At 47.8% G+C, this 17,110-nt stretch overlaps 1 protein-coding gene across 6 annotated transcripts in view; it reads left to right on the top strand.

Annotated features, from left to right (window-relative positions):
* RAP1GAP2 (RAP1 GTPase activating protein 2) overlaps positions 1-17,110 on the top strand; it is a 177,507-nt gene that overhangs the window by 121,060 nt on the left and 39,337 nt on the right. For all 6 annotated transcript variants that reach the window (XM_034640330.1, XM_034640331.1, XM_034640333.1 and 3 more), the window contains 6 exons: positions 3,739-3,783; positions 4,508-4,540; positions 4,931-5,143; positions 6,336-6,439; positions 14,242-14,320; positions 15,082-15,135. In XM_034640330.1, the coding sequence (XP_034496221.1) occupies positions 3,739-3,783; positions 4,508-4,540; positions 4,931-5,143; positions 6,336-6,439; positions 14,242-14,320; positions 15,082-15,135 (528 nt within the window). The remainder of the gene's footprint in view (positions 1-3,738; positions 3,784-4,507; positions 4,541-4,930; positions 5,144-6,335; positions 6,440-14,241; positions 14,321-15,081; positions 15,136-17,110) is intronic.

Here is a 17,110-nt window from a genome sequence, read left to right as displayed (position 1 = left end):
TCAACCTGCAGCCCCTCTCCCCTGCCAGGAGGTTGGAGGGGTGGGACTGAAAGTTCCAACCCTCTAATAGTGGTTGTTTCCCCTGGCATCCAGCTCCATCCTTAGGGGTGTCCCAAAAGGCATCTCATTAACAAAGTTATGAATCACCTTATGGTTTTCCCCTTTATGGCTCTGGAGCTGTTTCAGGAATCAAGGACAAAAGATGAAGTATTGTAACAAAAGATGCTCCCAGATGCTCCCGTTGCTCTTATCACTTAGGAAATTCAACAGGAGTTCTGTGCCAGAAGACTGAAATATTTATTATCACAAATCATGCCACAGTCCCTATAAATAATAATTAAAATACCCACTTACACAATTTTTGGGATGAAATGAGATAATATATGTAAATACTTGCTAGGCACTGCAGACAAATCAGTGTTCAGAATGGGTTTGGGGGCCTTTCTGATCATCCCTCACCACGAGGCCAGGGCTCACAGGTGAGAACTGCTGCCCTGGGGAATATGGGGGGGGGGTCCAGAAGGCTTAACTGATACAGGTGGGAAGGATGGGAAGATGATGTTGACAATAGCACATGTATTTTTTTCCCTTAAAGTTTTATTTATTTAGAGAGCATGAGTGGAAGGAGGGGGAGGAGCAGAGGGAGAGAGAACATCCCCAGCAGACTCTACACTAAGCGTGGAGCCCAATGCAGGGCTCCATCCCACGACCCTGGAATCATGACCTGAGCCGAAATCAAGAGTCAGACGCTTAACTGACTGAGCCACCCAGGAGCCTCAGTAGCACATGTACTTTTTTTTTTTTAAAGATTTTATTTATTTGTTAGAGAGAGCGAGCACAAGCAGGGGGAGTGGCAGGCAGAGGGAGAGGGAGAAGCAGACTCCCCACTGAGCAGGCAGCCCAATGCAGGACTTGATCCCAGGACCCTGGGATCATGAGCTGAGCTGAAGGCAGACGCTTAATCGACGGAGCCACCCAGGCATCCCTAGCACATGTATTTTAAGCACTTTTCTCAGCTCAGATACTGACCAGTGTTAGCTCCTTTCTTCCTAAACCCACGGGAAGCAGCTTTATTATCATCATTGCCCCTTTTCACAGGTGAGAAAACTGAGGCACAGAGGTCTTACTTAAAGCTCTCAAGGCTCGTGGCTAGTAAGCAGCTTCAGAGCCAGAAGGCTTAGCCATTATGTTATGATGCTTTTTGCCCTAAGTAGATGCTATAGGCTCGAGGAAGGAAGATTCTGTGGCAATGGTCTGGACGCGCTGGAGAGGCAGGTGGAGTGCCTCTGTGGTCCCGAGATACAGGAGTTGTTGCTGAGGTGCCCGCAGGGAAGCCAGGTCTTCCTGACGGTGGGGAAGGGGAGGGACTCTTGGAGGGAAATACTGTTGATGGTTGTGCCCTCATCACGAACAAGTGACTGAGACCCTCCCCTCTGCCCAGCAGTGTGTGGACTGCAAACTAATTTTATACACATTTAGGGAACTTAGTCAAGTTGTGGAAACAGGGTTGGCATGTGCTTTGACAGCGAGCGGTGGGACAGATTGTGTAATTACGTGCTCAGCTGCCTGGCATAAAGTGGGGGTTTTCACCCCAAGCCCATGAAATCCCTGCTCTCAGGGAAGCTGGCAGGGGCTTTGCGGCTCACCCTGCCTTCTCTTTATTTGTTCCCACAACCCACAGGTCCCTCGCCCCCATCTGGAGACCCCTGCCTCCCCCACAAAGAGCTCTCTGTTTGAGCACGTAATTCAGCCTCACTTAACTGGCCTCCATTGTTTCTGCTACTAGACTGGGTGGGGCTTGACTTCTCAACCAGATTGGGACCCTCTTGAGGGTGAGGGCCTGGTTTCTGTGCTCCCTCTGTGTTCGTGGCAGCAGACATCTAAGGGTCTGCCTATTCCATCTCCGTTGAGACTGCCAGGGGCCGAAATCAAACTTCCTGGGGGTTAGATCCCTGCCATGGGCCCCGCTGGGCCCTGGCCTCCAAGAAGCCCACAGTTTCCAACTCCTCTGTATGCACAAAACTCACATATGGGGAAATACTGGGAGTGAGGCAGGTGGTGTGGTGTGGCCAGATCCTGTGTTTGGGTGTGGGTCCCACCTCTTCTCAGGCTGCGGCTGTGGAGACTGAGTCTCAGAGCCGTCCAGTGCCCATGGTACTTGTGAGTCGTGGAGAGCTGAAACTCAAATCTGGAGCTGCTGAACCCCCCTCTGAGAGTGGGGGAATTGGAAGAAGGCACAATCCCTATGAAGCAACGTGGACTAAAAACACAAGCTTTGGGTCCATCTGGTCCTGGGTTCAAAGTTTTAACTCTGACACTGTCTAGCTGAGTGTCCTTGGTCAAGTCATTCTACCTCTCTGATCCTCGATTTCTTCATGGTAGGGAAGACGGGGGATAATGACTATGACTATTGGAAAGGCAGACTCGCAGAGGGGAGAGAGCCCAGAGCTGGGTGGTGGCTCTGTCGTCAGGGAGGGAAGGAGAAGGGAGGAGGTTTGCTTTCCTGCCCAGGGGCTGTTCCCAGGCAGGGGTGACTAATGCAGGACAAACAAAACAAACTCCTGACATCACCCCCTTCCCCATCTGCCCAGTTTGCTTCCCTGGACAGGGTCTGCAGGGCCACCCAGGTGGTTTTCTCCCTGTATGGGGAGAGGAGCACCTGTCCAGTGGGAGGGGTCCTCCCACACCCTCCTGAGCAACGCTGCAGGGTGACTCAGCCCTGAGAAGTCCGGGGAAGCCGAAGTCTAAATCCAGCCTGTGAGCAGAAGCCCTGGGCTCAAGAGCCTGTGGGATATGATCGTGCACTTCGACGGACAGCCCGGCTTGAAATCCAGGCCCTGCCACTCACTAGCTGTGCAACATCAGAAGCAGCCTGCTTCCCTGTGCCTCAGTTTCCCTTTGGTATAAAGGTGCTGAGGGCTTCATAGGAGACAGTAGTGGGAAGGTACTGAGGAAGCTTAAAATCCCCATGTGTTATGATTAGGATGGTCTTTTCTCCTAGTTATCCCACCATCTCATACCCTTATTTAATTTATTCAATCATATACTCCCCTCTTGAAAAAACCCAGGTAAGTCAGATCTTGACCATAGGACCGCTGGACAAGGCACTGCTTCCCAGAGGTGAATGAGCCCCAGGCCCCCTGCGTGTCACCTGTGCGTCTACACCCCAAGGAGGGAGAAGAGCTATGGTGGCGCCAGGTGCAAAGTGCTGGCTGGCTTGGACACCATTCAGATGTGGGTTCCCATCCTTGCCCCTTACCTACTGGTTCTAGGGCCTGGCAGAGAGATTTCAGTGCTGGGATAATACTGCCTAATGATAATGGTAATAATGACCTATAGCAAAACCAGTCACTCTTTCAAGGGCTTAACACATCCTCAACATTTAACCTTTACCATGATAGTAGCTGCTATTACCCTTCCCGTTGTGCAGATGGAACACTGAGCTGCAGAGGTTTGGGACTTGCCCAAGGTCGTAAGTGGCAGTATTGGGATTTGAACCCTGGTGATCTAGCTCGAGTCTATACTCTTATCTGTCTATCCTCCTGCTTTACTTGGAGCTGCCATGAGGACTGAGTGTGACAAGGTGTGTGATGTGTAAAGACCCAGCACACACCAGCTGTTGCTGTTATTACCAACCCTATTGAGGCAGGTGCCTGAGGATCCCAAGGGAATCCTCCATTTGGCCCCTATTTTATGACCTTTTCTTTTCCATGGATCCTCTTTTCCTTGTTTCCACAGGGGATCAAGCTTGAAGAGCAGAAGCCGGGCCCCCAGAAGAACAAGGTGGGCTGTGTGGATGAGATGGCAGCCCGGTGGGCCTGGCAGGGGGACGGCCGGCGTGCTGGGGTCTGCGGTCTTTCATCTGCCTTTCACCAAGAGCTCCTTAAGTGGATGTGCCCGCCCGTGTTCACTGGTGCACAGTGGACAATAAGAAGGCCCTGCTTGATGCCTTTAGGGCTGCCTTAGAGTGGGCTGGGGTGGAAGCCTCGGGTGAGACCAAGGCCTGTGGCTCATCCTAGCTCTTCTGTACCTGCTTCTGCAAACGAACCGCACGGCATTTCGGGGTATTGGGCTTTGGGCTCCAGTGGTCCTCAGCTCTCAGCTTCAGTTTCCTTTCCCAAGGCCCAGCGGTGCAGCTCCTCACCTGGAGGTCAGCCCTCTTGCCTGCAGGCAGGGCTGGGCGGGGTCAGGGGTCATCTTCCTGTTAAAGCTTTCTAAGGGGTGAAGCGGAGCGTGAAATTCAGAGCCTTTGTACACTGCTGTCTTCAGCCAGCCAGGTCTGCATTCAGGCTCTGTCAATTTGGGGAAGCGCTCAAGGGAAGCCAGACCCCAGAGCTGCCTCTCTGCTGCTCTTCAGCTGGTGTTCTTCTCTTTGATGCTCTCAGAGCTCTGGTGCGGCCTGCCAGGCACCCCCACCCCCCGACCTGGGAGAGGGGAATGGAAACAACCCTCCAACTTCATGGGCACTGCTGGGGCTAACGGCAGCCTTGTCTGGTTTGTCTTGCAGGATGACTATATCCCGTATCCCAGCATTGATGAGGTAGGAGCCCCCTCGCCACACCGTAGCCTGCCCTGGGTCTCATCTCTGGGGTGGGGCTGGGGGAGCTGGTGGTGCCGATGGCCCCTGTGCCACCCCACGCGGGAGAGAGCCTCAGGCCTGGGATTTTCCCTTTGTGGCCTCAGTTTTGCTGTGTTTAGACTGGGGTGCTGATGGAAGCCTTGCAACTCTGGTGCTCCAGGGTTGGTGAAGCTGGGAGATGTTGTTGGGCTTAAATTTGGGGTTTGTGTTACTGTATTTGGCCTCAAATACGGTGGTCTCCACCTTGGAGAGGTTCAGAGGTGGGGGGATACCACCACTGGCAGCCCTTCCTTTCCCTCCCCCTGTAGAGTCAGGGCAGGCCAGAGAGCAAGACCTTCTCTCTGCCTCCAGGTTGTGGAGAAGGGAGGCCCGTATCCCCTGATTGTCCTGCCCCAGTTTGGGGGCTATTGGATTGAGGACCCGGAGAACGTGGGGACGCCGACCTCCCTTGGCAGCAGCATCTGTGAGGAGGAGGAAGAGGACAGCCTCAGCCCCAGCACGTTTGGCTATAAGCTTGAATGCAAAGGCGAAGCCAGGGCCTACCGCAGGCACTTCCTGGGGAAGGTGAGGCTGATGGCCCTGCGTGAAAGCAGCTGCAGGGCGGTGGGCAGGGAAATGCACCTGGCCTGGCCTCCTCCGCATCCCTGTCTCCCTCTCTCCTTCCTGAGCCTGCCCTGTCCCTAGGGCCTGCCGCCGTCCTGCTGTCCTGGGTGGGGAAGTCCTAGTAGCTCTGCTCCTGGGTGGGGGGATGGGGTGTGCTGAGGTCAGGAAGGCTCAGTGTGATGGTCCTTGGGGGCACCACTCCCAGCAGATGTTCTTGGAGGTGATGGCATGGGTAGTGTTGGGGGGTGAGGGAGGGTGAAGGAGAAAATGTGTTCTCACACCTTGGAAGTCTTTGCATCTAAGTAGTCACATCTCTCCTGTCCTCACTCCAGCAGGTCCCCAGGGCACTTGTCCTGGATGATGTGCTGTGAACCTCTGATTGCTTAAAAGTGACAAAGTCACATTTCTTTAAATACATTCTGCTCTTCAGACTTGCCTGGTTTGGAAGTCCCGAGGGCAGGTTCCAGAAGTCTCCAGCCTAAGGCAGTTTTGCAGAGTCTCGTAGGGAGTCTCATCTGCATTGTTCAAATGCAGATTCCAGGGCCCCACGCTGATATAGCAGGTCTGGGGTGGGCTCCCTGAGCCTGACAGAGACCTGCTGTCCAGAGGACCTCTTAGCTCCCCATGGGTGGAGGAGCCAGGGTTCGTCTTAGCGTTATTCCTGCAAATGGTCTGAATGAGCAAGGGCTGCCCCCTGGGAGCAAGGAAGTGAATGTGTGGGGTCCTTGGAGAAGAACTTGAGCATCAGCGTTCAAGGTGGGCTTGAATGCTGTATCTGCCACTTACTGGTTGTGTGACCCTGAAAAGTTACTTAATCTCCCTGGACACTGGTTTACTTATCTGTGAAATGGGATGATGATGTCATCTCCCCCATAAAGTTGTGGTCAGGACTAAAGGAGTCAATGTGTGTTAAGTCCTTAGTCCCTTGCCTGGCGCATCCCAGTGACTGGGCCATTGGAATCCATTCCTGTGACCTTGCTCTTTCCCCCATCCTCCTTCCCCCCCTTCCTCCTCAGGGACACCCATAGCAGTAGCACCCTTGTCTTTCCTCCTCACTGCTGTGCGGCTTCTTGCTCCTGGTGAAGGAGGTGATTTGGGGGGCCGTGTCTGGAAGGTCCCCTCCCCCCTGTTAATACCTGATTTCTGTTTCTAGGATCACCTAAACTTTTACTGTACTGGCAGCAGTTTGGGGAACTTGCTCCTGTCCATCAAGTGTGAGGAGGTGGAGGGCAATGAGTACCTTCGGATCATTCTCAGGTGGGGCTGCTGCACTTTTGGAGGCCACGCCCCTAGTGGCAGGGACCCAGAAATACCAGTCTGACCAGTCTGGTCTGGGAATGCTGGGGGGAACAGACCGGCTGGACAGCTGGGGGCTATGTTCTGGTTGCCAGGACGAGAGACCAGGTGTTTATGTCAGCCGGTGGATTGTGGGAGTCGGAGTGGTAGCCTAGTCTCAAGGTCACCTAGGCCATACCTCCACCTGCCTTTCTGTCTTGTGGGGACTGTGGCTCTGAAAGAATTGGGAAGAAAACTAGAGGTGGCTCATTCTGCTGAGCTTCAACTCCACATTGTCCTGGGAGAGGGTTTTCCAGAACGCTGTCTGTGGTGTGCATCCGGTCGGGAAGACAGATCCCAAAGCATCTGTCTGTGTGCTGGGTTCCCCGACGTGGGAAGCTGTTCACGATGGGAGCACTGATTTACAGCTAAGCCGTGGTACCGCTCTCTCCTCAAGGGCAGGACCTACGCCGGGTTTCTGTTTTGTTCGACTAACGTGTTCTGTAAAACCCCCTTTGTACCAGGAAGTGTAATAGGTGCTGGGGACGCGATGATGACCGAGGGGTGGTCCGTTTTCTAAAGGCTTCTGGTCTATAGGAGAAAAAAACCAGGATTTTAGTGTGCGTCACAGGTATTATTTTAGTGATATGCACAGGATGCTGTGGGAGCACAGAGAGTCGGTGTCTTATTTCTCTCTGTCCCTCGTGGGCTGGTGCCTGGAAGGCCAAGTGTTAGTGCTTAGCAGAGTGCTATGAACCTGTCAAGCTCCCAGTCTATACTTGTTGAATCTAATTGGAAGTCTTTGAAGTAATTTGGAAAAAACCAATAACATTTTTTTTTCTGTCCAAATTTTGAGATAAATACGGGAGGAAGCAGGGGCACATAGCTGTGCTGTGGGAGAGGGGTGTGTGTGTTTGTGTGTGTGTGTATGTGTGTGGGTGGTACAAGAAAGTTGTCAGCACCCATCCTGTCTTGGTTTTTTATTAAGAAAGGAAGTAGTTTTCTTTACTGAGGTTCACTTGGCTAGAAATCATATTTTCAAGGCAAGGAGAAGTTAATTAAATTGTTAGAACAAATTTTTTGAGGGAGTGATAGTGATATGTGGATCCCCAACTCCAAATAGGATTTCGAGTGAGGTGAATCTCTGTGAAGAAAATTATTTCCTTTCTTAGTAAAAATCAGACTTCGATTGGGTAGGATTTCTGAGTAAGAGGACAATTGAACACAAGGACTAACTCCTTTTTTCCAATATTATATCCTATCTGAAATGCTGTCTCAGAATTGAAAACTAGAGAAAAATGTCAGGAACACAACACACACTTTGAATATTTTAAGAAATAATTTACAGGGCAGTTAGGACTATAATGTAGATGACATGGAGAGTGGAAATCCAGCTCACCTTCCTTAGACAGCAATGTAGTATGGGAGTATATGAGATCGGAGATTCTGGGGCAGTCTTATACTCTTTAGGAGCGCGTGTGAGCCCTGGAGCAGTCAGCAGTCTTTCCACGTGGAACCACTTTTGTTGTTTTGGGTCAACAACATTTGAAATCAATCCCCTGGGGAGCCCAAGGGCAAGTTCTACTGTGGCTCTCCGAAATAGAAAACCAGTGAGTAGGGTGGCAGGGAGAAGCCATATGCCAGCTAGGAAGTTGGACAATCACATCATGTACTTGGGATGATGGCCAGGCCGAATTGAAAACCAGACATAAGTAAATTGGCTCCACAGCTTTAGAAGCTTTACCAGACACAAAGAAGAAATTATACAGCGGTGAAACTCCCTTGCTGGCAGCGACTCTTGTCCCAGCATCTTCCTCCTTCCCTGTAGGCTTCTGGATTATTTAATTGATGTTTTAAGACAACCAGCTCTGGCTTAAGATCTGGGAAGAGTATTCTTTTTTTTTTTTTTAAGATTTTATTTATTTATTTGACAGAGATAGAGACAGCCAGCGAGAGAGGGAACAAGCAGGGGGAGTGGGAGAGGAAGAAGCAGGCTCATAGCGGAGAAGCCTGATGTGGGGCCTCGATCCCATAACGCCGGGATCACGCCCTGAGCCGAAGGCAGACGCTTAACCGCTGTGCCACCCAGGCGCCCCTGGGAAGAGTATTCTGACAACCTCTGAGTGTGCTATGAGAGTAGACAAGACGAGTTTATCCGCTACTGGAAATGAATAACAAGCCTGAGTAGATTTCTTCTTTTTCAAGTTTGGATATAAAGAAGAAGTAGGGAAAAAACCCTCACAGGTCAGTGAGAGAAAAGATTCTGCATCTAAAAAAGCATAACCTACCATTCAGAAGGTAGGGAAATGACCAAATTTTAGGAAGGATTTACTACAGAAAGCCAAGTAAAATTTAGATATCTATTAGCTTTGTATTTTCAGGAAACTTCCAGAAAAAATAAGCTGTATGAAAGAAAAGACAAAAGATAAAATAGGACAGCAGAATGAGATGAAAAAGTTGCTGGTTAAATTAAGGAAAGAATATAAGAAAACTAAAAATGGCCAAAAAGAATTTTAAATGGTTTTAGAAGCGGTAAGGAGCAGAGTCTACCCTGTGGAAAACCCAGTTAGTAATATTGAGAGCAAGCTTAAGAGGCTTTCACATGATTCCAAGGAAAATACAACTCTAAAATGACGAGCAAAATTATAACGAATATGGAGGATAGTGAGCAGGAATTAAACATGTGGATAATTGATGTTCTTAAGCTGATTGAAGATTTAACTCTGCAGATCAAAATGACTCAGCCAGTATCAGACAAGATCAATGAAAGGAAACTAAAAGCTAGACATATTTTGATGAAAATGTAGTATTCCATGGATATAAAATCACTGGTAGAATGAAAACATTCCAAAATAAAGGAAGATAAAGAAAACAGTAATGTATAGAAAGTAAAGAAACATAAATAAAATAGAAGTAAGTCTGAGTGCATGTGATATATAATAAATATAAATGAGTGAAGTTCCACTATTAAATAGCAAAGATTCTCAGTTTGAGTCATCCCACCACCTCTCCCCCCCGCTAATCAATCAATGTACTTGTATTTTATTAAAGTAACTCATATATTTAAAAAGAAAAGTGTTGAGAAAAAGTTAACAGCAATCAAATACAAAAAGGTAGCGCAGTTGGCAGTATTAATATGAAAAAGTAGAATTTGAGGCAAAAAAATCAATCAGTGTGACAAAGGCTATTATCTATTCATAAAAGATAAAGCCTTGTTCAATCAGGGCTTAATATGTGCCAGACTTTGTCCAGGGGTGGGGCTAATGTAAGGAATAAGCTCTTCTCTTGTTACTTGGCTGCAGAAAGCATTCAAAACATATTAGGTATTCTTATTCCTGTTCTCATTCTCACTTATCTTCTTCTTACGGACATGGATTATTTTAGTCTAGTGACGCTGATCCAAAGATAGATGGTATGGGAGAACTGAAAAAAGTTTATAAGAGCTTGAATGTGGAGGGTGTGTCTGCATGTGTATACGTGTGAGTGTAAGTAAGGTTGAGAGGTTGTGCTAGAGAGGTAAGGGAAAGCTAAATCATGTATGGACTGTGTTTGGGAACTTAGATTTTCTTCTCTGAGGCAGAGGAGAGCTCCTGAAAAGGGAATATCATGATATGATTTGCACTGTAGAATGATCACTGGCTGGAGTAAGGAGAATGTCTTGGAAGGATGGCAAGACCAGAAGCAGAAAGATGAGTGACAGGCTGCTGTGATGGGTCAGCTATTATCATGTGTTTAGACAGGCCACCAGGTTGCATAAGGTGTACGCAACCAGTTTTGATGGGAACTGGACCAGGGTGCCTTGCACTGAGGATAGAGAAAAATGAGTGAAAAGTTCCAAAACACCCAGGGAAAATTGACATTAAGAAAGACAGCTGAGGGGCATTTAGCTGACACAGTTGGTTAAGCATCTGCCTTCAGTTCAGGTCATGATCTCAGGGTCCTGGGTTCAAGCCCCACGTCAGACTCCCTGCTTCTCCCTCCCCCTGCTTGTGCTCTTGCATGCTCTGTCTCTCAAATGAATAAGTAAAAAATCTTAAAAAAAAAAAAAAAAAGGAAAGACAGCTGAAAACATCAGCAAATGAGAGCTGGTTTTACTGCTGATGAAATACAAATAATGGTACACTTTCAAAATGACTTAAATATATTTAATATCTGAAGAAGATAAAGAATGAACAGCATCTATAAAAGGGATAGTAAATTATGATACAGTGAATGAATGAAAATGAATCAAGAATGGATACACCTGGGTACAAAATGAAAACAACTGGAATTATTGGAAATAAACCAGTTGAAGTTAAAAACCTGTATACATGGGATAAAATCTAGCCTAATATAATCTGTTAAGAATCAAAGTGGGAATATGTACATTGGAAGGTAGTCTCAAAGAATTCATCCAGAGCACAGCACAGATAGAGTGATGAAATACATGAAAAAGAAGGACGATGTGTGGATGATAGACTGATAGGTCCCAGCATTTGTCTGAGAGTCTCAGCAGAAAGAGGAGAGAAGCCAGTGGAGAAGAGATATCCAAAGAAATAATGGCTGAAAATATTTCAAAATGGAAGGACGCACACACTGTGGTGCGGAGCATGGTTTTAAAACAAAGCAACACTGCTGGGCACATTGAAGTGAAGTGTTAGAACATCAAAGAGAGGGGCGCCTGGGTGGCGCAGTCGTTAAGCGTCTGCCTTCGGCTCAGGGCGTGATCCTGGCGTTATGGGATCGAGCCCCATCAGGCTCCTCCGCTTTGAGCCTGCTTCTTCCTCTCCCACTCCCCCTGCTGTGTTCCCTCTCTCGCTGGCTGTCTCTCTCTGTCAAATAAATAAAATCTTTAAAAAATAAAAAAAATAAAAAAAAAGAACATCAAAGAGAAAGAGAACATTTTATTTTATTTTATTTTATTTTATTTTTTTTAAAGATTTTATTTATTTATTCGACAGAGATAGAGACAGCCAGCGAGAGAGGGAACACAAGCAGGGGGAGTGGGAGAGGAAGAAGCAGGCTCATAGCAGAAGAGCCTGATGTGGGGCTCGATCCCAGAACGCTGGGATCACGCCCTGAGCCGAAGGCAGACGCTTTAACCGCTGTGCCACCCAGGCGCCCCGAGAAAGAGAACATTTTAAAGCTTCCTAAGGATAAGGACACTCATCTATGAAGTAATGACAACCAGGCTGAGAGCAGACTTCTTATCAGCCACAGGATAATAGGACAGTATCTTTAAAATGTTGGAAGAAAGAAGGAAAGGAAAGAAGGAAAGAAAGAACCCTGTAACCTAAAGTTCTATACTCAGAGAAGCTATCTGCAAAGACAAAATAAAACTGCTTTCAGATGAAAACATGAAGGGAGTGTACCACTCACAGACTCTCCCTGAAAGAATTACTAAAGGATGTACTTCAGCCAGAAGAAAAGAGCAAACCAAAAAAAGGTGCAATTAAAAAGTGGTAAGGATACTTGGGGGGCACAGTCGGTTGAACATCTGATTCTTGGTTTTGGCTCAGGTCATGATGTCAGGGTTGTGGGATCGAGTCCCGTGTTAGGGCTCTGTGCTCGCTGAGGTGTCTGCTTGGGATTCTCTCTCTCTGCTCCTTCTGCTCATGCATGCTCTCTCTCTCTCTCTAAAAATAAATAAATCTTGAAAAAAATAAAGTGGCAAGAAATAGGTAAACTATGTTGATAAATTTAATTACTGACGGGAAAATTTTTGTGTGTTTAAAAAGAGGCTTGATTTGCAGTGATGTGGATGGAACTAGAGGGTGTCATGCTAAGCGAAGTAAGTCAATCAGAGAAAGACAATAGTCATATGATCTCACTCATATGTGGAATTTAAGAAACAAAAGAGAGGATCTTAGGGGAAGGGAAGGAAAAATAAAACAAGATGAAATCAGAGAGGGAGACAAACCATAAGAAACTTTTTATCATAGGACCAACTGAGGGTTGCTGGAGGGGAGGGGGGTGGGGGGATGGGGTAACTGGGTGGGTGATGGGCATTAAGGAGGGCACATGATGTAATGAGCACTGGGGTATTATATAAGACTGATGAATCACTCCCCTCTACCTCAGAAACCAATAATACATTATATGTTAATTAATTGAATTTAAATAAAAATAAATAAAGAGGCTTGAACTAAACAGAAGTAGGAAGGACAATGGGGAGGGAAGAGTTTACTAAGCTACTGTTTCCTCTTCCCTCAGCAGAGACACAGCAAGTAAGTTTAGAGTTTGTTGGAAAAAGGTATAAATATGTGTATTGGAAGCTATAGACATAAATATAGCTCAAACTAGCAGAGGGAAAAAGAGAATTTTTTTTTTTATTATTAAACTGAGGGCAGGAAAGGAATTTTAAAAAGGAAAAGTGCAGAGTAATAGAAAACAGAAAATAATAGAAATCCACATTAGAAATCACAATAAATATAAATAGATTAAGTTACCATTATGAGTATACCAGACTATCACATTGGACTAAAAATACAGCTATATTCTTTTTTCCCCCTTCTTTGCCATTCTTTTTAAAAATTAAGTGTGTTTTAATTCTAGTATTGTTAATATACAGCAACAGTAAAGGAATGGAGATGACAAAAGCAGAAGTTGTCTCTTATGAAAGATTACTAAAATAGGTACACCCCCCATCAAGGACCGATTATGGAAAACAGAGAAAAGATTCAAACAGATCATGTTAGACAGATCATATTATGACAGTGAAGGGAGGGGTGTGATTATAAGTACAGATTAAGTCCTAAGAGAATACCAAAACCCACTCTATGTCAATGCACTATTGGATAATTATATAGAAAAACATAAGTTACTGAAATTTACTCAATAAGGAGTAGAAAATCTAAATATTCACTGTTAAATAAACTGAATTGGTAGCCAGAGGTATCCTCCCTCCCCCAACAAAAAAAACAGCAAGCCCAGAGATTTCACAGATGAGTTTTAGGAAACCTTTAAGTAACATCTATTCCCTGTTGTGTATGCAAACTAATTCAAAGATTCAGAAACTCCTCAGCAATTTTATGAGGCTGGGATAACACCTTGATATCAAAACCTGACAAGGGAAGTACAAGGAAAAAAAAAAGCCAGTGTTGCTATTGATGTGAAATTCTCAATAAAATATTAACAAAGTCAGGATATGAAAAAATAATACATCATAAGCAAGTGAGTTTTACCCATGGAATGAAAAGATGGCTCAACAGAAATGTAATCTACCAGGTTAACAGATTAAAAACTCTATGACTATCTCAGCAGATGCAGAAAAGCATTCAGTAAAATTCAACACTTTCATAATGTGCTAAATGAATCAGGGGAACAGGCTAAATTTAGAGTCTTACGGTGAATCCCTTTGTAAAGCAACTTTCATCCCATTTATATTTTGACTAAATCCAGATTTTCAAGTATTAGATTTTCTTTTCATAAAGACTTAATTGCATGTGAGAACACACATCTGTCCAGAAGCTGTGCCCAGTTCTTTGGGAGAACACAAAAAATCCCCACAACAACCCAAAAATTCACGGTGAGCTGGAAGGTGAGTCTGCGCACGTGCCGTACCTCCGTTGCAGAGGCTCTACCAGGCAGCTTCTTACGTATCGTCCTCCTCTGGGTAATGACAAGACGCCGTTTCCCACCATTCGAGGGTGGCGCCCAGCTCCCAGGTTGGGTGAAATGCGGCAGATCTGACCCAGGGAGACACGAAGCGAGTGTGTCTTGTGGTCTGGCGTGATCTCAGCCCCTTTGCTAACGGATTCCCTTTCTCGTGGACACCCTTTTCTCACCCTGATTCACACGTGCAGGTCCAAAGTGAAGACAGTGCATGAGCGGATCCCCTTGGCTGGACTCAGCAAGTTGCCCAGCGTCCCTCAGATTGCAAAGGTAACAACCAACCCCTGTGAGAAGCTGGCTTCCTCTTTTAGCCCAGGGCTGGGGTGGGGGTGCAGCCTTGTCCTGCCCTTGGACGGGTGGAAGGCCACCATACTCTTTGGCCCTTGACTGCGTAGATGGGGTGGAGGAGGGCTATGGGAGATGCCCTCATCTTCCCTACAACCTCCCATCTCATCCTCACAGCTGAGGCTGCTCATGGTCTCTGCCCCCGAGTTCACAGCTGGTTCAGGGGACCAGAGAAATGGAAAGACAGGGCTGGTTATGGAGAGTGCATAGGATTTGAGAGGTGGAAGGGGTGGGGTGGCCCAGGGGGACTTCATAGCAGAGGAGAGCTGGGCCAGAGGATGGCCAGGCTGTTGGTCGAGACAGAGGCCCCCCTTGAGCAAGGCGCTGTCCATCTGCTGGTGGAGGGACCCATGTCTCTGCTCTGGGATACTGGGAATTTGAGAACTGAGTCAGCAAAGTGGGGTGAGAAGGATGCTCATTTGGGTTGGACCCACATTTTGCGAGTGGGAATGCCAAGCAGAATTGTACCAAATGCCTTCCGTGGCCTCACTTTATCAGGAAACCCCGGGAAGGTGAGTTGGCTTTCCTGGCCGCTCCTTAGTGAGCAGCAGACCTAGGGTTCAGCCCTAGGCCTTCTGACCCTGCAGGTACTGCCCTCTTGTGCTCTTTCTCCTGGTAGGCAGAGGAGCCCAGATATTTTCAGTGGAAGTGGCCCCTGAACGGTGTGTCTCTTTCTTCCTGCTTAGGCTTTCTGTGATGATGCTGTGGGGCTGAAATTCAACCCTGTCCTGTACCCCAAGGTAAGGACCTTCTCCTCCTCCCCTTGCAGGGCTCTGTAGCTTAGCACGGATTTGCATACCTGCAGCTCTGCGGGATGTTCTGTGCATCTTGGTGGGGTTGTGTGGGGTGTCTGACAAACCTCCATGTCTCCCCCTCTCCCTGCTCGCCCCTTTGCAAACGTGTCCACTGGGAACCTGTCCTTGGCCATGCCTGGGGAGAGACCCACCTGAATTGGTCCCCATCTGTTGTGGAGGTGGCCGAGGGTTGCAATGTTGTGACCTCTCCCCCTTACTCTGGTTGTGCTTCCTTGAGGCCCGTCTGGGGCGGGGAGTGATTCTACCTGTAGCTGGAGGGTTAGTGCAGATCTGGTCTGCCATCATGGAGGTGTGAGGGGGGCAGAACCCCACTAAGAAATAAAAGGCCAGGGGCGCCTGGGTGGCACAGCGGTTAAGCGTCTGCCTTCGGCTCAGGGCGTGATCCCGGCGTTATGGGATCGAGCCCCACGTCGGGCTCCTCTGCTGTGAGCCTGCTTCTTCCTCTCCCACTCCCCCTGCTTGTGTTCCCTCTCTCGCTGGCTGTCTCTATCTCTGTCGAATAAATAAATGGAATCTTTAAGGAAAAAAAAAAAAAAAGAAATAAAAGGCCAGATCGCGTCTCCCCATTGCCAGTGTTACTGCAGCTCTGAGGCCTTACAAGCCGCTGTGCAGCCCTAGTTAATAAAGGGGCTGGTTCTCTGTTATTGGTTTCCTTAGGATTGGCCTGGACTTGACCCCAGTTGTGTTGTGGGAGTGCGGGTGGGCAGAGAGCAATAATAACAAAACAAACCAACAAGCCCACTCAGGAACAATTATGGCATGACAGGACTTAAATCACTCATGGACAGTGAATTGCTTTAAATTGGCCACAGGAAGAGAGCCCATCTTCATGAGCCTGCAGGGCCTGGCGAGCCGGGGGCAGAAGCAGAGAAGCAGAGCTGTGCTCCGGCGCTCGCCCTGCCCGCCAGCACTGTGGCAGCTGAGGCTTGCCAGGGCTGCTCAGTCCGTTCCCTGCGCCCCATTTCCGGTAGCGAGGCACATCGAGGTGAAATGTTTTGTGGGGAAGAGGCCTGTCCTGGCCGAGACGTCCAGCACCCCCAGAACAAGTGGCTTGAATGTTCACGATTGTGCTTGACACCGTTCATCCCTGTGCCATGGCTGAGCTGATGGCAGGGTCCTCTCCTGCACGGGGAATGTGCCAGAGCCCCTCCCTCAGACACCCCCTGACAGCTGTAGGCAGTCACCAGTGATAAGCTGCCCACCATGGAACATTTTCTTTCATTCAGACCACCCTTCCCTTTATAATTAAAGCTGAATTAGTGAGGTTTTTTTTTTTTTTTTTAAAGATTTATTTATTTATTTATTTGACAGAGATAGAGACAGCCAGCGAGAGAGGGAACACAAGTAGGGGAGTGGGAGAGGAAGAAACAGGCTCAGTGCGGAAGAGCCTGATGGGGGGCTCGATCCCATAACGCTGGGATCACGCCCTGAGCCGAAGGCAGACGCTTAACCGCTGTGCCACCCAGGCGCCCCTGAATTAGTGAGGTTTAACCAAACATTAAACCCCCGTCATAAAGGCCTTACTTAACTGCAAGTTTGGCAGTTTTTGTCATGAAATCCTGTCCACTGAGAGAAGCCGGTGACTCTCCTCTGCACAGTTCTGTGACTTGGAAAGCCTCCAGTTCTGGTAATAATGAAAGAGCAGCTGTATTTTCATGTTTTCTGTATTTGAAGGATTCCTTAGTCCGGCTGGGGTGTTAATCTGGCTGAGGGGTGTGTGTGCGTGTGCATGTGTGTGTGTGTGTTTAAAATTCACTGAGTTTAGAACATTCTTTGGGCGTCTCCATGGCTGGATGCCTCTTCCCTGGCAGGACAGCTGCTCTGCACCCTTGACCATTCCGTGTGGGCAGGGGTCTCCCTCGAGCTGGGCAGCAGTGCTCTTCCCAGGGGAGCGGAGAAG

The sequence above is a fragment of the Ailuropoda melanoleuca genome, chromosome 13, assembly GCF_002007445.2.
Source record: "Ailuropoda melanoleuca isolate Jingjing chromosome 13, ASM200744v2, whole genome shotgun sequence".
Taxonomy (NCBI): domain Eukaryota; kingdom Metazoa; phylum Chordata; class Mammalia; order Carnivora; family Ursidae; genus Ailuropoda; species Ailuropoda melanoleuca.
This window is presented reverse-complemented; position numbering and strand designations above follow the sequence as displayed.